At 52.9% G+C, this 18,464-nt stretch overlaps 7 protein-coding genes across 7 annotated transcripts; 2 read left to right on the plus strand and 5 right to left on the minus strand.

Moving 5' to 3' along the window:
* Window positions 1-1,770: 1,770 nt before the first annotated feature.
* On the plus strand, window positions 1,771-4,176 carry NCS54_00362500 (VWFA domain-containing protein; the record flags this gene model as incomplete). Its single annotated transcript, XM_053149188.1, has 3 exons — window positions 1,771-1,776; window positions 1,823-2,466; window positions 2,514-4,176. The coding sequence occupies 3 exons, from the start codon at window positions 1,771-1,773 to the stop codon at window positions 4,174-4,176; spliced, it is 2,313 nt and encodes a 770-aa protein (XP_053005163.1).
* Window positions 4,177-4,761: 585 nt separating this feature from the next.
* NCS54_00362600 (Acetyl-CoA C-acetyltransferase) lies at window positions 4,762-6,021 on the minus strand (the record flags this gene model as incomplete). The annotated part of the gene is made up of 1 exon (XM_053149189.1): window positions 4,762-6,021. One exon carries the CDS (start codon window positions 6,019-6,021, stop codon window positions 4,762-4,764), a length of 1,260 nt encoding a protein of 419 aa, XP_053005164.1.
* Window positions 6,022-6,710: 689 nt separating this feature from the next.
* NCS54_00362700 (Acetyl-CoA C-acetyltransferase) lies at window positions 6,711-8,417 on the minus strand (the record flags this gene model as incomplete). Its single annotated transcript, XM_053149190.1, has 1 exon — window positions 6,711-8,417. The coding sequence occupies one exon, from the start codon at window positions 8,415-8,417 to the stop codon at window positions 6,711-6,713; it is 1,707 nt and encodes a 568-aa protein (XP_053005165.1).
* An 875-nt stretch (window positions 8,418-9,292) lies between these two features.
* On the minus strand, window positions 9,293-9,688 carry NCS54_00362800 (Hypothetical protein; the record flags this gene model as incomplete). The annotated part of the gene is made up of 1 exon (XM_053149191.1): window positions 9,293-9,688. One exon carries the CDS (start codon window positions 9,686-9,688, stop codon window positions 9,293-9,295), a length of 396 nt encoding a protein of 131 aa, XP_053005166.1.
* Window positions 9,689-10,436: 748 nt separating this feature from the next.
* Window positions 10,437-14,066, minus strand: NCS54_00362900 (Hypothetical protein; the record flags this gene model as incomplete). Its single annotated transcript, XM_053149192.1, has 3 exons — window positions 10,437-12,071; window positions 12,120-12,712; window positions 12,791-14,066. 3 exons carry the CDS (start codon window positions 14,064-14,066, stop codon window positions 10,437-10,439), a joined length of 3,504 nt encoding a protein of 1,167 aa, XP_053005167.1.
* A 1,230-nt stretch (window positions 14,067-15,296) lies between these two features.
* On the minus strand, window positions 15,297-16,670 carry NCS54_00363000 (FAD-binding-3 domain-containing protein; the record flags this gene model as incomplete). Its single annotated transcript, XM_053149193.1, has 3 exons — window positions 15,297-15,666; window positions 15,743-16,118; window positions 16,178-16,670. 3 exons carry the CDS (start codon window positions 16,668-16,670, stop codon window positions 15,297-15,299), a joined length of 1,239 nt encoding a protein of 412 aa, XP_053005168.1.
* A 553-nt stretch (window positions 16,671-17,223) lies between these two features.
* On the plus strand, window positions 17,224-18,273 carry NCS54_00363100 (PKS-ER domain-containing protein; the record flags this gene model as incomplete). Its single annotated transcript, XM_053149194.1, has 3 exons — window positions 17,224-17,226; window positions 17,545-17,685; window positions 17,734-18,273. 3 exons carry the CDS (start codon window positions 17,224-17,226, stop codon window positions 18,271-18,273), a joined length of 684 nt encoding a protein of 227 aa, XP_053005169.1.
* Window positions 18,274-18,464: the final 191 nt, after the last annotated feature.

Consider the following 18,464-nt stretch of genomic DNA (forward strand, 5'->3'; position numbering starts at 1 on the left):
GGTTAGAAATTGTCTCACTAATGCTAGATTAGTAGGGCTGAGAATAAGAGATGCTTAAAACTCGAATGTGAGAGACTGCCAGTTGCAGCTCAGCTACGCATCATACACGCTGCCTCTCACTGATCATGCTGGGCATCGTGAATCTATCGCGACACAACACTTCATTGCCTAGCTCCTCGCGATTTGCACTGCTTCCATACAGTCCTATAAATAGTCCGTAGAAGCTAGTAACTATTATCAGCACTCCAAATTTATTCGCATCGAACAATGCCTCCCAACCTCTAGCCGAGTGTCAGACTGCTACCCTATGTCCACTCACCCAAAACCAGCTGCTATGTTTTCACAACTTGACAATTGTGCGCAAAATACAGCTTCTCTTTTTCTTGCAGTTCATTAGAGTCTAAGACATGCATATTATCTGTGGTCATGCATTCACCCATGGCCCCTATTGATGTCCAATCAATTGATCCTCGGTACGACAATGCACAGCAGTTCAGTGACTTCTCAGCACAGCCTCGTCCAACTCCCCTAATAGGTCATATACCACGACCCAGCAAGGTAGTTGTTAGTAAGATTCCCAGTCATTTACAAAAGTTCTTTCACCCTCATGTTCCATCACATCATGGTTCGGCGAGAAACTATACAGGCACAATCTTGATGACACCGCTGTTTGGGACCGTATTTTGCTTGAAAGACGCAACTGGATGTGGATGTGTCATGCCCTCGACTTACAGCCTCATCCAACCACAGTCAAGGCAGACTGATAGGCGGTTTCATCGACCACCCAACATGCAAGTGAAACAAGACAAGGCATCGAATCACTCTTAAATTAGAACCCCACGTGTACATGCGTGTACACTCCCAGATGTAGGGCTAAGTGAAGGGCATGCTTTGAGGCTCAATCAGTCCCGACCCCATCTTTCCGGCTGTGAGTTGCATCCATTGATTCCAATGTCCCAGGGTGTAGCCTGCAGGGGGCTCACGTGACATTGGTGTGGCGGCTTGCCTCGTAAGTGGGCAGCCTGCGCCGCCTTGCAGTCCGCCATCCGTTCTGCCTTGGGGTACGTACCGCTTTCTTGGCTCTATCGCCTTCAACACCACCGAGATTAACGCCAATCATTAGTTCCTCATGTCTTGGCTCCTACCTATACGATCCATCGAATCGGACCTTTTGGGATCTTTGTGACAAAGGAGGCGATATAGGCATTTATCCTGTTGCCTTCAAGGCAGACATGTTTCCCCGCAGCTCAAATCTCACCATGACGGGTCTTGTACTGTAGATGGATGGTCTGGCCTTGAAAGTCTGACTCGCAGGTGACAGCGTCTAGGCTGGACCATTCTGTTGGATGACGGGATAACAACAAACCGGCACCAACACATACGAAACCCCGCAACTGGCAAAAGATTAGCCTACGAGTTCCGCTAGGCGATAGGGGCAGGTCCTAGCTGAGCCGGCTTGGCTTGGGAGGAGGCGTCACTGCTGATGCGCCCGCGGGCAACGAGGCGCACAGCCCCCGGCACCGGAAAGGTGGGTTGGGCTTGCATCGACTCATCGAATTGATTTCCTAGTCCGAGCATCCTTTGCGAGGCTCTGACAGGTTGCAGCTTAAAGGTCAGCTGTCTCCGCGTTGTCTTGTCAGCTCATTCCATCACAACAGACGGCCTCTCGGACTTGGCGAGGTATTGAGAAAAGGTAGCAATCCCTCCTTTTGCACCTTGGATTATATACCTGAACAAATCAATCCTTTGAGACGTCTGTTTTAGCCCATCATGGTGGTAAGTCTGTCTGCAACTCCAACTATTTCCAGCTAACTCGCGGCAGAAAATCCCCTTCTGGAGCACCCTTACAGGTGGAGTCAGCAAGAAGAAGAGCGACACCGACAACAATGATCAAGTCAATGAGAAATTGCCCATCCGCGAGAAGAAGTCTGAAGAGATTGTTGGGGGTCCCTCTGCCATTCAACCGCCTGTTGTTATCGTATCCGACGATGCATCCCTTCACCTAGAGCCTGTCCCCGACAGAAAAGGCCTAATCGTCAAAGTCCAGCCCCCAACTGCCCCCTCCACGGAAATTCCACACGTCCCCTGCGACATTGTTCTCGTCATTGATGTCTCGGGCAGTATGGCTGGAGCTGCTCCCGTCCCTGGAGAGGAAACAAACGAGAGCACCGGCCTCTCCATCCTGGATCTCACCAAGCATGCCGCCCGCACAATCATCGAGACAATGAACGAGGGCGACCGTCTGGGAATAGTCACATTTGCAAGCAAGGCCAAGGTTGTGCAGCCGCTTCTTTCCATGACCAGCGAGAACAAGGAGCGTTCCAGGGAGAATGTTACGAGCATGAGACCCATTGATGCTACCAATCTTTGGCACGGTCTGCTCGAAGGTATCAAGCTGTTTAAGAATGTCAAATCCTCCAATGTTCCTGCTATCATGGTTCTTACCGATGGCATGCCAAACCACATGTAAGTCGCCCAAGCAGGTCCTCTAATCTCACACTAACGTTTCCCAGGAACCCTGCGGCTGGCTTCGTCCCCAAGCTCCGCGCCATGGGACAGCTCCCAGCATCCATTCACACCTTTGGCTTTGGCTACCACCTCAGATCAGGGCTGCTCAAGTCTATTGCCGAGATCGGCGGGGGCAACTATGCCTTCATTCCGGACGCCGGCATGATTGGCACCGTGTTTGTCCACGCCGTTGCAAATCTGCAGAGCACGTTTGCCACCCGCGCCGTCCTGAAACTCACATACTCTAAAGCCCTTGAGTTGGAGGAGACGACTGGCGCGTCCGTGGAACAGCAGCCTCCTCAACCCGTGGACGGTTCCGATGATGGCGAGATGGAGCTGACCTTGAACCTCGGCAACATTCAATATGGCCAGTCTCGAGACATCTTCCTCCGCGTCAATAACATATCCAAACTGGAATCTCTGAAGGAGAAAGATGCTTCGAGTTCACTCGTCAATGCCTCCATCGCTTACCTCAAGCCTGGAGGTGAACCCACAACCCCCAATGCCGCTTCCAAGAAAACCCCCTTCACACCCGTGAAATCTGTCCGCCGCAGTGTCCTCGACACCAGCGACCTCCCCGCATCTGAGATTGCTTACCATGAATCCAGAGCCATCATCTGCAGCTTCATCTCATCAATCTTCCCCATCCAACCCGACGGCGAACACGAGGTCGCCAAGAAGCTTGCGGAATCTAAAAAGGACGAGTTAATCGCCCTCATCGAGAATCTTCCTGCCAAGCCTTTTGATGACCCAAAGAATGAATCACTCAAAAAAGAAATCTCGTCTGAAGACCCCAAGGGTCAGGTCTTTTTGGCCCTTGAGAGTATGGCCTACTTTAACAAATGGGGCTGCCACTTCCTCCCATCCCTCCTTAACGGACACACCCGTCAAATATGCAATTCTTTCAAGGATCCTGGGCCTCTACAATATGGCACTGAGAGCCCCTTATTTATTTCATGCCGGGATCTGCTCGACCAGGCATTTGACAATCTGCCTGCCCCAGAACCATCACGAGCAGTGCCAATGCCGCAACATCGCGGTCGTGCCCGTGGCTCACGATCCAGCGGCACACGATCGAGCTTCTTGGCCTCATCCATCAACATGAGCAAGTACCGTAACGTCAGCGGCGTGTGCTTTGCAGCCTCGACAGACGTGACACTCGCCTCGGGTAGGATTGTACAGATCAGGAAGCTCCGTCGGGGTATGAAAGTGCGAACACCCCGGGGCTCAAGACGAGTCGCCATGGTTCTCAAGACACCTGTTGAGCAGGAGTTACTATGCCGAATGGGCAAGGTTCTTGTGACACCGTGGCATCCGGTGTCCAACGACGGGAAGCGCTGGAGCTTCCCAGCCAACGCGGCTGAAGGCATGGTGCTTTACACTGGATGTGTCTACTCCGTCCTGCTGGAGCGGGACCGAAACTCGAGCGCCCACGCTATTCGCGTTGGTGACATGTGGGGTGTGACTCTCGGCCATGGCTTGACCATTGGTAGTGATGTTCGAGCACACTCCTTCTTTGGAGACTATAATAATGTCGGAAAGAGTCTTTTGGCTCTTGGACGCCGCAGGCACGGTGTCGTGATTGGAGGAGGTGTTGAGAGAGATCAAGACACGGGATTGGTTAGAGGCTTCAAAGCACCCAACAAGGGTGTAAATGAAGATGTATGAAGACATGAGTATTTTAGTATGTAGTTAATATTATCGGGGGATATAATGTATTATTACTACTACATTTTGCTTCGCTACATGCCTGTGCAGTCTTGATCTCCTCTCTCGACATGGTTGGAAGAAGCAAGCCCTTCATTTGCCCTGCAAGGCCAGGTAATTGTGTAGTACCATAAACTCACATTGCGGCTAAACGCTAGGTACCCACAGTGTAGCAATTAGAATAGTATCTACTCATGCTAGCGATATGTGAGAAAATGGATGCCTTTTATCATTCTCCGAGACACCTCCATCGCCTACCCGGGAGCTCCCTCACAGTCTCAGAACACACTACCATGAACCTGCCCCGTATGGTAACTAACACTCCGCATTGCTACAATCTTGAAGATCTCAAGCAAGCAGTAAAGGCCATCGAGTATCCCTAGTCTGAAAGAGTTTAGACAATATCCCCGGTTCCCCTATAGGCACACACTTGGTCACGAAAGGAACATCGAGACACCAAAGCATCACTTGGAACCATATACTCAAATGCCGGAAATGTATTTTTACCTATACCCTCTATTCCAATACCTCTATTCCCACTCCAAATCACTCCCTCACAAACAACCCAGCCATACCCATACCAGTTCCAACACACATGCTAACAACACCAAGCTCTCCACCATCCCTCTTAAGCCCATGCAACAACGTAGCCGTCATCCTAGCTCCAGTAGCACCGAGGGGATGTCCAAGGGCAATGGCTCCTCCGTCGGGGTTCACCTTCTCCTTGGCCCACGCGTCCTCGAGGCCGAGGGCACGCACGCAGTGGAGCGCTTGGCTTGCAAAGGCCTCGTTGATCTCCCACCGGGAGACGTCTTCGTTTGTGAGGCCGTGTTGGTTTAGCAGCTTGGGGATTGCGAGGGCAGGGCCGATGCCCATCTCGTCTGGGTCGCAGCCAACTGTCACGGCAGATACAAACTTGCCGATAATTTGATCCTGAAGACCGAGGGCTGTAGCAGTGCTTCTTCGCATGAGAAGCGTCGCAGCCGCACCGTCAGACACCTGACTCGAGTTTCCAGCCGTCGAAGCACCATCAGGCTTAAACGCAGGCTTTAACTTGGCCAACGCCTCAATGCTGACACTCTCCCGAATACCATCATCAGCAGTGACAGTAATCTGCTGCTCCTCGCCAATCTTGTTACCCTTCTTATCCACCTCCTGGAACCTCGTCGTAACCGGCACAATCTCGCCGTCAAAGTGGCCCTGGCTCCGCGCACGAGCAGCTCGTCGGTGAGACTCAACAGCGAGCGCATCTTGGTCCGCTCGGGAGACGTTGTACCTCTCGGCGACGTTTTCAGAAGTCAGGCCCATGGGCATGATGCAGTCGCGGGCGTGGTGGTTGGGCGAGTCCCGCAGCTCGGGCCACAGGTCGACGGGGATGGCCTTGGATCCGTAGTTTCTCGTCATGCTCTCCATGCCCGCTGCGATACCGGTGTCGATCATGCCTGTCCTGATCTGGCCCGCCACAGCCGTGATGGCCTGCAGCGAACTTGAGCAAGCGCGGTTGACAGTGTACAGGCTGGTTGTGTTCTTGAAGCCGACGTGGTTGAGGGCCATGCGCGCCGCTTTGGAACCTCCGAGCTCGGAGAGCACAACTCCGACCGCTACATCGTCGACAGTAGCGGGATCCAGCGAAGGGTTGGCTTCAAGTGTTCCCTTCAGAACAGTGGCGAGGAGTTCCTCAGGGTAGGCATCCTTGAGGTGACCACGGTAAGACCGGCATACGGGAGTACGGACCGCGGAGAGGATGACGGTATCGGAGGGCGCCTTTGTAAGGACGGCCGAGAGGCCCTTGGGAAGCTGAGGCATGATGTTTATGCGGTGAGTGAGGTATTGAGAGAGAGGATATGCAGAAGCTCAATCGTCCAAGCCCGAATCTTTCAGGTACATCAACACCAATATCCAAGATCAATGCCAATTGAGTCAATGGAAAGAAAAAAGAAAGGAAAGAGGTCTCCTGGTCATGATGGGCAAATGTTCAAGCCGGGTAAGCAATCATCCAACCTTTAAATGTCCCCCCTCCCCCGCCGAAAGCCGACATACCCCGGCCCCCGACCCGAAGGCGGGTCTCCGCCCGGCTCCAGACATCGGCTGTTGACACTCTAGTGTGGCTTGATCATCGGCTAGCACCCCTGAACCGCGGAACGGACACTTGGTTGTGGCTGATAACTGCACAAAGGAGGATCAAGTGTGGCGGTGCTGCATGAAGCTATGGAGTCATCATGCCGAGGGTCGGGGAAATGTCTCTGACAAACAAAGCACAAATCGTGAGAAAGTCTTTTTCCTCTATGAAGCCCCTAAAAACCGACTGGGACAAACTTGGCTTATACCATCCCGCGTCCTTGAGCCCAAGGTCATTCCCGCCGACCCTGTTTGTAAACGCCATTGTGCCGTGTTCCATGATCATCAGATATTGTCCCTCAAAATCCCCTGAACTCCGCCATCCACGCTACCTGTTTCCCTGTTACATTCCTCCAACCCTTCCAAGATGCCATCATCTACTGGCCGTATTGGATTCCAAGACCGAGTCTTCTACGCTCGTCGACGAATGACCCCGTCACGCGTGACTTCTTAGCTGGACTTCCCTGATCCCGCCGGGCTTCTTCAGTGGAGGTATAGTTACCGCTGAACTTGCGCTTCTCGGGGTCTCCCTTGTAGTTCGAGAGCAGCTTGGCCTGCATCCGTGCTGACTTTTCGACAGGACCTGGTGTTCCATCCCTGGATCCCGCTGAGCTGGCCACCTCAAAACTCTGACGCGGATCCCGCCGCAGCAGCTCCGTGGCCGCCTGACTGGCTTGGCTGTCAAAGACCTCCTTGTCTTCTTCCTCGTGGCTCCGCGATTGCGAGCCCTGTGATGCTTGTGATGCGAAAGTCTTAGCTGCAGCAACTGATTCTAGAGCCTGTCTAGCCAGTTCCTCAGTGTCGTCAATCGAAATCGTGCTTTCGCGACTCTTACGCCTACTGTCCGTCTTGGCAACTGGGGTTGTGGGGATGAATTGCCGTTGTGTGTATCGTTGAGGCTCCGACTGAGGGACCAAGTCAACTGAGGGCAAGAGTCCACCATGTGCGCCTAGAGGCCGGTTCATAGGCGTTGTAGGCAGCGAAGACATGGACTGGGCATTGCGGCTGTGCCTTCCAACATGCCGCGGCGCGGGTTTATGTGAAGCCATTGGAGTCGAAGGAGCGCTGTTGTTATCCTGGCTCATGGCCTGCAAGAGAGCAGAGAGACCATACTCTCCCTCTCTTTGGCGTGCTTGCGTCCGAGGGGCTTGGCGATGTGAGTTGCGGTGTGGTGTCGAAGCTGCCGCCATCTGCTGCTTGGGGGTCAAGGCTCCGTGGAATATACCGCCAGGGCTACAGAGCATCTGCATGCGTTCTCGGTTCTCGCGTATCCGGTTGAGTAAGACGTCTCGCTCTTCAGCGAGCGCCATGTTCTCCTCCTCCTTCTGCTGTATAACTTTCTTGGCAGTCTTGACGCGACGTTGAAGGGTCGCGTTGTCCTCGAGGGCAGTCTCGTACCACATCTTCATCTGCAGATACTTTGCTTGTGTTGACTCAGACGAAGTGCTGAGCTCCCTCCGAGCCTGGCGGGTGTGTTCAGCAGTCCGCAGCGCGTCTACCTCGCGACGGATCATCTCGTGCTCCACAGCCGCTCTCTTCGAATCCTCGTCAGCCTGGAGGCTCAACAAATTGTACTGCAACTTGTGGTGAGCTGTCTCCATCTTGAGCTTTTGGTTCTCTGTGATGCATGTCTGGAGCATGGTACGGAGCTCGTCGGCTGAAGCCTCGAGCACCTGCTGGGAAGCGGGTGGGACATATTCGGACGTCAAGGGACGCTCGGGGATGTTGTTGAGAATGGTCGCGGGGGGAGAGAAGAGGTTCGACTGCTGAGAGTTGGAAAAGGTGCGTTTAGAGGGCCCGGTCTGGCTGGCGTTGTGATTGTTGACCTGTGTCGAGGGAGGCGGAGTGAGAGATGATGGGATGACAGTAACGGGAGGTCGGTCTTCGTTGACCTCGGTCTTGAAAGACTCATTCGGATCGATAGGTGATTGTGGAATCTCGGTGGATGGTAGTGTGACCTGGGGAGGATCTTGAGGACCTGTCTCTTGAGGAGTAGCTGGTCGAGTGGGTGCTTCGACATCGTCGTCAACAACGATGACCTCGGGCTTCTGCTGGCCATGGAGCAGCTCGACGTTGGAAGCCATGTTGACAAGGAGGTCGTGGTCGGCGGATGGGTGCCTCCTGAATGTGAGTCGCGCGTCAACAATGGCTCTGGCCGATGCTCGAGTCGCCCGGGTCGGTTCAGGGCAAAAAGCTTGGGCAGCTATGATCTCAAAAAGGCGGTATTTTAAAACTTGTTGATATTTTTCCTGTTTCACGCGTCCGTCGTGGCTCAATCCTCCGCCAAAAGTCGCGTGCGATGGGTCCAACAACCGTCGTGGCCAGGTCGAATTGGTCAGGATCTCACACACGCGAGTCTAAACAAACAACACCAAGCGAGGGTGAGAAAAATATAGCGAATAGAAGCATTCAGAGGACAATAGCGAAAAGCGGTCTAACAGCTCGTGTGAAGCAGAAGCATCAAAAGCTTCGGCCTGTGACGCCGTCGTTTTTGGTGGATGAAGCAGGTCGAGGAGGTCCAGACCCAGGAACGACCTAGAGCTGGGGGAGGGCAAGGAACATGAGTTGTTCCGTCGAGTGTGCGCGGCTGGTCGAGGGACCTTGTCTGATTGGTGGAGCGAGACGAAATTTGGCCAATAATGAATCGGAAGGCTGGCATGAGCGATCTAAGCCAAATCAGGACACAGGTGAACTGACAGGGGTCCGGTTGCATCCGACGGTGGATGCTCGGTGAGACATGCCGAGAGGGGAGGATCATCGGACGTTTCGCACAACAGACATGACCCAATGAAACGCCAAGCTAAATCAAAACAATCAACAAATCCAGCAATCGTCTATTCTGTAAACGGATGTTTCAAACATCCTAGACTATACGACTGTATCATATCCCTTGCCCTGTAGAACGCCAAAACACCACATCCTGAATCTCACGATTCTCCATAGAACCCATCCGAAAACCTCATACTTTCTCATCCGCCGACGCTTTTGAATTCAACTTTTTCAACCCATCACCCCTCTTTCTCCACTTCCCCACACAATACGCAAAAACCCCCACAATCTTCTTCACCGTGTACCCGATCCAGATGAGTGGCCAGAACAGCACCACAAACACCCACCACCCCAGCACGGCGAGTTTGTGCTTCATTCTTCCCCGCGAGTCGAGGTACCACTCGGGCACCCATCTTCCCGCTCTGCCGTTGCCGTTGATGACGAGGATGCTGATGATGCCAAAGACGAACCAGCCGACTACCGATGCCGTGATGACGATCTTGGTGATTGTTTGTGGATCTGGCGAGTGGCTGTTGAATTTCTTGCTGTCCTCGGGGAGGTCGACAGAGGATACTCCCGGGACCATTCGGGGGAATAAAGGGCTGAATAGCAGCATTTGAGCGAAATGGAGGATGTGATCTTGAGCTTGGTGTTGGTCGTTGTGGAGAAGGTATGTGAGTATGATCGTAGAGCACCTCGAAGCTCGAGTTGTGCTGATTCGTTAAGCTGTTCTTTTGTCGTAGACACTGTCTTGAGAAGTCGTACTTGAAGACCGTAGATTCGTGTTGAATAGTGATGAAGACGCGTCAACCGCGTCGAAATATCTACTGAATCCGATGCGCAAAGCACTGGAGAACCCTCGCGTCAAACGTAACATGGCGGCGTTTGGCCGCATATTTGAAGCTTCATGCCAGAATGTCCTCCTGAGCAGGAGCCTCTCACACTGCCACCTTCCCAAACGACAGGTAAACTTAATATGCGCCTTCTGCCCCTTGCACGGGGGCTTTGAAACTCCCCTCTTCATGCTCTCGGCCTGTAAGTACGACGCCCCGAATCAGGGCCGTAAACGCCAATTTGACTTGGAGGTACCCTTCACGAGACTGTAGCCACATTCTCAGCCAAGACATGTCAGCCTGTGTAGTTGGATAATGCTTTACTATTTCAGAAGTACACGTGGTATATCAACATTCCCCCTCGGTAATAAAAGCAACTATCAGTGAATATGTATAGCGAAGAGAATAACCAACCCGTAATGCTTCAAAAGAAATACGCCGCGCTTTTTGCTCTTTGGAGGAGGTTCATGCTCAGTTCAATCCAACTCAACGCCCGCCGTTTTAATCAGCCTCGGGCTCCTCGTCATCTCCCTTCCAAGACGCCATCTCCGCCACCGGCACACGTCCCCGAAGCCACCTCAGCGTGGCTTCTGTCCCCCGCTCCAGGACGTTCCATCGTGGCACTCTGAATCGGTTGCCCATAACATCAAACCTCTCCAGGCCTCCTGGGCCGCCAAGAAGACCGATTCGGGGGTTCAAATGGGAAATGTCGTTGTTGCTAGCATCCACAATCTTCAACCCTCTGATCATATCCGGCTCAAGGTCCACGATGTGGTTGTTAGCCACAAGCAAGACGTTGAGTGCAGGGAACACCTCTTTCAGATTCGTGGGCAGAGAATTGAGGCGGTTCAATGAGATGTCCACCTTCTCCATCTTGGGCGCATGGAGGAACTTGGTGAGTGCCCCAAGTCCGGTAATGTGATTTGATGATAGGTTGAGTTCCTTCAAGGCTGGGAGTTCCAGGTCTTCAGTCAGGTATGCTTCGCCTACTAGCTGGTTATGCGATAGCGACAGAGCAGTCAATGTCTCAGCAAAGAAGCTCAGAGAGTTGGGCAGCGTAGCAAACAGGTTGTTATGGAGAAACACTTGTCGAATCTGGTTCTCGGCTGCGACCTTGGAAGACACAACAGGATGCAGCGACGAGGACTCGGTTCGCGATCGATCCAGGATACCGCCTGGCTTCACAGGCCAGGACTGGTTCGAAAGTGTGTGTGACCGTGAACGGCGACTTGATACTGTGTGCGAGCGAGACCGAGAGGGACTTTGAGGGGGTGTTGCAAAGTCATCATCAGATCGGTAGTCTTCATCATCAATTTTCATGTCCTTCTCGGAGTTTTGCGGCTGTGCCACCTTGTTATCACCCAAAATGCCCACAACGCCAACCTGAGCACCGGCTTCCTGCTGATAAGGTGGCGGTGGCTCAAGTCTTCCGGCCAGAATATCCTTGAGCTCATCAGTCGTGATGGAGAGGAACTTCTTGTCACGGAGTGGATTGCCACTGAGGCGAAGCATGGAAAGGTTCTCCATCCTCGAAACCTCGGGAGGAACCACTCTGATGTCGTTGCTGGAGAAGTCGGCATGACGAAGCTTCTCGAGACTCATGAAGCTGTTGGGGATACCTGAAATATTATTCTCGTCCACCGTCAGCGTCAAGAGACTTGTCCAAGATGTCATGTCTGGTAGCCCCTGGAGCCTGTTCATCGATAGCGACAGGGAGTGCAAGACAGGGAACTCAATGGCGGAGCCTAGAGGAACCAATCTTTGCAGCTGGTTTGTAGAAACATCCAAGCTTTGCAGTTGAGGTAGGCAGCCAATTGGCTCCTCAATAAGAGTGCCAGACAGCTTGTTTTTCCTCAGGTTCAGCTCGGTAATGGGGAGAGTGGCAAGGCCGTCAAAAGCAAGTGATTCGAAGCTGTTTTCGCTCAGGTTGAGAATGCGAAGTCGAGACATGTTCTCAACCTTGTGGGGAAGAGCAGAGATGTTGTTTCCATGGACATCGAGAATCTCGAGTTGGTTGAGGTTTGATAGGATCGAGTTCAGTGGTCCAAAGAAAAGGTTGTTGGCCAGCTTCAGGTCACGGAGCGAGGTAACCTGTGCTATCGTGTCTATGCTGTTGTTGGTAAGACGATTGTTTGACTACGAATGTTAGCGATGCCAGAAAACGAGTATTGGTAGTCTACATACCAGGTTCAACGATGTCAGGCAGGTGAGTCGCCGTAGACCAAGGGGAACCCCGACAAGGAGGTTGCCATGCATGTCCAGGTTCTCCAGGCCAGCAAAGATGTTGCCATGACTCGCTTGTTCCTCATCAAATGACGAGGGGTTGGTATCAGGGAAGATAAAGTCGTCTAGCTCTTCCAGTTCGTTGTCTGCAGCGATGAAGCGCTTCAAGTCCACACTCTCGGCCCAACTGCCATCAAAAGTGCCAATGCTCTCCAGGTCGTACATCTTCAGCACCTCCACGGGAATCTCCTTGAGGTTCAAAGCAGCAATATTGAGCCGGCCTGAGGTTCTTCCTGCATTGACACGGTTCTGAATGACCTTTTTCCTGGGGTCTTCACCTCGGCGGGTATTGAAAGGATCATCATGATTGACGCCAAAATCGAAGCCAGTATCGGATGGAACAATTGGCGCCTCCTGGTCTCCTTCCTCTTTCTGGGCCTCGGCGGCTTGTTTCAACTGAGCGCGCCTCGCCGCTTTGGCCTTTGCAATCTGCTCTCGGAGAGCGGCAGACGATTTGCGGGTAGAAGGTGGTGTTCCTGGTTCGGCCAAGTCGCCTGTCAAAGCGGTGTTAGTGGACGCTGTTGTTGAGGCGCTGGACGGAATTGTGCCGTCCCAGGAGGTGTTTGACGAACTTCCAGATGCACGATTGGCTCCATGCAGAGACGCCTGGCTCAGTGCCGGGAGGGATGGCTTCTTGAAAAGACCCTTGACAGGAGCCCTTGGTTTGGTCGGTCGTGCAGCCAATGACTTGGAGGCTGCCTTTGGAGGAGGCATATTAGGCTTGCCTGGACTTGGACTCCTTGCAGCTGAGAGCGCCGAGAGCTTGGAGGCTGAACCAGGGGGACCCTGAGTCGACATTCGAAAACCCGGGCTCCTGGCCCCCGAGATCACTGAGGATCTCTTTTGCGGAGTTCCGCTGATTGTGCTCAGGGGCGGCTTGTAAGAGCTTGCTGAAGCTCGGAAGCTCGAGAATCCGATGTCGGCCGGGCCTGAGCTGGAGCCTGGCCGGCTTCCTGGCCTCGAAGAGAGTCTTGCTGATGTATCCGATGCATAGCTCGATCCTGGACGAGAGGCTCCGCTGTCTGCCCGAGATCGCGGCCTACTATCGGCTCGGGATCGTGGCCTGCTTTCGGCTCTAGATCTTGATCTACCCTGATCGAAAAAGGTGGATGACTTCTTGCTCAAGGCTGGCGAAGAGGGGATTGACGCAAGAGTCTCAATCGTTCGCTCCGAGAGCGAGGGCCGCGGTTTCCGAGAACGAACTCTGAGAGTATCTTGGCGGTCTCCATCATCAGTCGAGGCCGTCGGCGGTCTGGACTGCTCGGGGTCAAAGATGTTGTTGGCAGGGTCGTGAAGCGGTGAGGTTGCAAAAACCTCTGACGGTCTCCGCGTGAGAGTCAACCGGCGGTGAAAGATGTGTCCGTCATCCTCGACACCAATCGCCTCGCCTGGCGGGTCGTAAGGAGGTGTTGTGGACTGTTCCTCGATTGTATCGGGCTGTCGCTCTATCGGCCGTCGAGGCGTGGAGGGGGCTCTTGCGGAAATGGGCCTTGTGGCGGCTGCCTGGGGAGGAGGTCTAGAGATTAGAGAGGTTCGTCTTGTCCCAATGTTGAGCTGTTCTCGGGATGTGGCGGATCGTAACCGAGGGTTTCGTAGTTCTGAAGAGCTGCCAATGCTGCTACGCAGTTGGTTTTGCGACATGGAAGGCCGCAGCCGTGGATTCCGCAGCTCGCCTCCAATGGCAGAACTTCCACCTCCTAGGCTCTCTCTTGAAGGCGAAGGGCGAATAATCGAAGCCGGTCTTGGCAGGGCCGACGTGGGCTTCGGAATGCCAGACGTTGGACGTGGCACGGGGAGCTTGGAGAGACGAGGAATAGCGCTCATGCGCTTCTGTGAGGAATCCTCCATGATCAATGCAGGAGGCCCAAGTCGTGGGCCCGTGAAGCGTCTTGGAGTAACAGCAGTGTCGCAGCAGCTAGCTGGCCAGAAAAGGCACAGACCCCTATCGTGTCTATCCGGGAGGAATGCTTCTTGTTGTTGGACGAGGGCGGATTGAGATGGGACGAATTCCCCTTTGTAAACCAAGGGGTCCTGAGGGGTCTGGATGTTTCGATGGATTGTTTAGTGTCCTAGCGTTGGCGGGTGGACGGCGGATGGCTGCGGGAGCTAAGAGCAAGGCGAACCCGAGCCACAACACACAAGCCTTGAGTCAAACGGAAGTTGTAGCAAACAAAACGGCAGACGTTGAGGATCTGAATCAATGTCATGAGAAGAAAGACGTGATTGTCCAACCTGCAGTGTCAGCAAGCAAAACATCCATATTTCCAGGGGTTCATCTTAATTGCCCTGTCGGGCCCCTGGAGAAACTCCCGGCCGCCATCGACGCGATGGGCTCCTTCCCCTTGTTGACATCACGTGGGGCCGGCCAAGAAGCGAGCCCTCAGGTCGCTAGCGGCTCTTTAGCGGCCTTCCAGAGGGCGGGTTCCCAGCTTAGCGGGACGAGCTTCCCCCGCTAAGCTGTCCGCTTTGGGCGGTGGCGGATCCCGTCCCACGGGAACTGGTTCTTCATTTGGAGGAACCCCTGAGAATGACATGTTGCAGGGCTTCACTTTGCTTTTGTTTGCAGAGGTTCAATTGCATTCTGCAGCTTGCCCATGTCTTCCGGTGAGACTGGCTGGAGATTCAATCCCCGCGGGTGTCGGCATTTCATTGTTGGTTGAGCATGCTTCTACCCGCTGTTGTTGACAATGCCCCTTTACCAGAACACGACACGAGGCTCATCTCCTCCGACGCCAAATAGGCGAGATCTATAACTGCCTAAACTGACGAAATACGTACTAAGGCCCTCAGGTTGATCTAGACCCCAGTATTTATCCTGTTCCCTTATTGACAGGAGAAATTGGTCGTTTGTCCCGCCCCAACGTTGATGCCAAGCCGTCCGCCCAGAGACATGGGACTGACACGCCGATAGCTTCATGGGTGTGTCAATACCGGCCCCTGAGCTACTTTCGGCAAAGAGTTCAACGTTGGCACAGAAGGATGTCGTCTCGCGTCTAAATAATTCCGCCACGGCATGAATTATTCCAGCGTCTCTTGCTACACAAAGCAGTAGTCCTTTAATGTATTCAAGGTTATTTCTTAAGCTACTTTTGCAGTTTTCAACCCCTCAAAGATACCTGGGTATGTCCAGTTAATCTTCTCAAACATATACACCTCTTCTGCAGTTCTCTTGTTCTTGGCCTTTCTGGTATTGTTCTGGATCAGGCTTGCACGCGGCCTTCGCACCGAATCAAGATTTCGCAACAATTGCGGCACGTCTGCACTGGATACGCCTGGTTGTAAGAACAATCTGAACGCCTCGGCATCCTCGACGGCTTGTGTTCCTCCTTGCCCTTGGTGAGGCGTCATGGCATGAGCCGCGTCGCCTATCAGGACTGTTCGCCCACGAATGTAGGTTGGCAACGGATCTTGGTCTCTTAGCTGCCACAGTTTGATGTTCTTTGCGATTCTATTGGTAAACACGATTAGCATTGTTCTTGGCGACACTTCCCATTGTGTCAACGTTGCGCAATTGCAGCTCATACCTCAGATAGTCCTGTACCCATACCGGAAAGTCACTAAACAGGGACAGCAACTCCTCTCTGTCTCCAGAAGCGGTCCATGACTCTGTGGTTTCCTCTTTTAAGCTGCTGTCTGGGACAATGCATACGAAATTGAGAATTTGGAAGTTGCGACAAGGATACATGATGATAGAGCGCATGGTGTCGTCAAAGGAATAGACCATGGACAAGCACGTCGGCTGGTCAGGTTGGAGAATCTGGGGGATTTTGTTCAGCGATTGCTTGATCTCATCCACCTCCAAGGTGAATCGGAACGCGGATAGGCCTGATGGTCTCGCTGTCTGAAATGCAGCGTCGCCGACTACATGGGGGCGTATTACGGACTTGATGCCATCGGCAGCTGTTCCTCATAGTTAGCCTCCTAGCCCGATCTCCTTAGTAGTTTTGATGAAGACCTACCAATGACCAGATTGGCGTGGACCTTTTCACCAGAGTCAATCGTAATCCAGCCTTGTTCCGGCGAGACGTCAACAACCTTTTGATCCCAGAATATCTGGGCTGGCTTCCCCGGAATGCCAGAGGTGGCAGTCTCCTCTGTCGCAAGTCGCAGAAACTCGTTCCTTAGATCCGCCCGATGTTGAAAGAGCCAATCGGCTCCATATTTCTCGGCGTAGTTGTGCCTCTCATCAAGTGTGAGTTTCCCCTCCCTCGTAAAGATCTTGGTGGCGCCGACTGCTTGTGACCCCGCGTTGAGACGGTCGAAGCCCAAGGTGTCAAGGATTCGAACACCGTTTGGTCCTATGTTGATGGCGGCACCAACCTCGGCCGGTGCAGAGGCCCGCTCATACACTTTGACGTTGTGTTTCTCGCGCAAGACTCGCGCGGCGAGAAGTCCAGCAAGACCAGCACCGACGATAACCACGTTGAGGGGACTTTCCTGCGATGAAGGCATGGCTAATAGGCGCTGTTTCTTAAGTGTTGAGAAACTTCGTTGGAAATCGCTCTCAGGTGGTGTGCATCACCAATGTTGAACGTATATATGTTCGACGGCGTTAGTCTTCCTATCTCCTTCTCCTCCACATCCCTTTCCTCCACATCCCTATGCTCTCCACATCCCTTTGCTCTCCGCATCTCTCAAGCTACTGCATATATCGTCTTTCATCCCTCAACCTCTACAGCGGGAGCGGGGGAGCGGAGTTAACATGTCCGACCCAGAGTCGGCATCTCGGACCACATTCCGGAAGGCCGGAACATGTAAGGACAGAAGATCAATGATTATCATCAAGTAGAAGAGACTATTCTCGAGTATCCATCCTTAATTACACACACAGCTATCATAACAAGACGACTTGTCCTCCGATCCCCCTATGAGCGCTTGCAGCTTGAGTCTTACGCTCCGACTCCCCCCGGACCTTCATATATCCAGGTCAAAATTGTAGCAACGTCTTTAAACCATCTTGACTGGAAGAGAATAAAGAAAAATCTCTTCATCCCGGAATTTCCCCATGGTATGTTCACTTACCACACGGAGGAATTCCGTGCTTCAGACCGACGAGCTCTCTTGTATTAATGCCAACTTACGCAACCTAGTTCTTGGCATGGATATTGTTGGGCATGTCCTAGACGGCAGCCAGTCGCGAAAGTTTCAGAAAGGGGACCTGATAGTAGCACCTGGAACGGTCGGCTACAGCGATGGTTGCTCCTTTCAGACACATGCGCTGGTTCATGAGGATTATTGCGCCAAGGTCAGCGAACCTATCCACAACAGCCTTTCTAAACGATAGGCCAGAGAATAGAAACAGAGAAATGTTAATCAAGCGTTGCAGATTACTTCTGACATATCCGTCATTGGCCTTTCGACTCTTCCCTTCAGTCTCTCTACTGCGGCTTGTGGCTTGTATCTTAGTGCAGGCCTCGCGAAGGTCGCCGATAAATCTGATACCACTCATAATCAAGTGCTCATTTGGGTTCGTGTTGTTCCCCGTCAGTCGGTAAAGGTTCTGACTTTGTAACAGGGTGCCAATGGCGGCGTCGGCAAACTAGCCGTCCAGCTTGCCAAGTTGTCTGGCTATTCTGTCATTGTGGTTACGTCGAGAGATGAAACCAAGGCAGAGGTTGCATCAAGGGGTGCTGACCATGTTTTCTCGAATTCCGAGTCGGACTTGGTAAGAAAGATTCGTGCTGTTGCGCCAAATCTGCGACACGCTTTCGATACGGTTGTCACGGGTGACACCATGGCTAAGATTGTTGAATGCTGTGAGAAGCCCGCAAAGGTGGCTGCCGCGATCAAGTATAATGGACCTGAAATCGACGGAGTTCAGATAACCCCGGTCTACAGTGGTGAGATCATGGGAAAGACGATGGGCGGTCTGCCATCAGCAGCTGGGCTTGAACTTGGAAAGTGGCTTTGGGGGAATCTTGACCAATGGATAAAGTCGAATCAGATCACGCCGCTCGAGTATGAAGAACTTGATGGACTTAAGAGTGTTCAGGATGGCTTGGAGGTCCTAGAAAGCGGGAAAGCGCGCAGAAAGCTAGTCACGTATATTGTGTGAGAGGTGGTACTGTCTCGTAGAGGCACCCAGTATAGGTAGAACCCTTACTCAAATGACCAAAGTTCTTCGACGATGTCAGTGAGACCGTAGAGTGTATATTTGACGCTGTTCTTCCCTCTCCATGGAGAAGTCAGGTGCCTAATGATCTGTGCCGAGCATCCGGATCGCCATGCCCTCTGGACGGCCCCAGA

Source organism: Fusarium falciforme, chromosome 3 (assembly GCF_026873545.1).
Source record: "Fusarium falciforme chromosome 3, complete sequence".
NCBI classification, from domain to species: Eukaryota; Fungi; Ascomycota; class Sordariomycetes; order Hypocreales; family Nectriaceae; genus Fusarium; species Fusarium falciforme.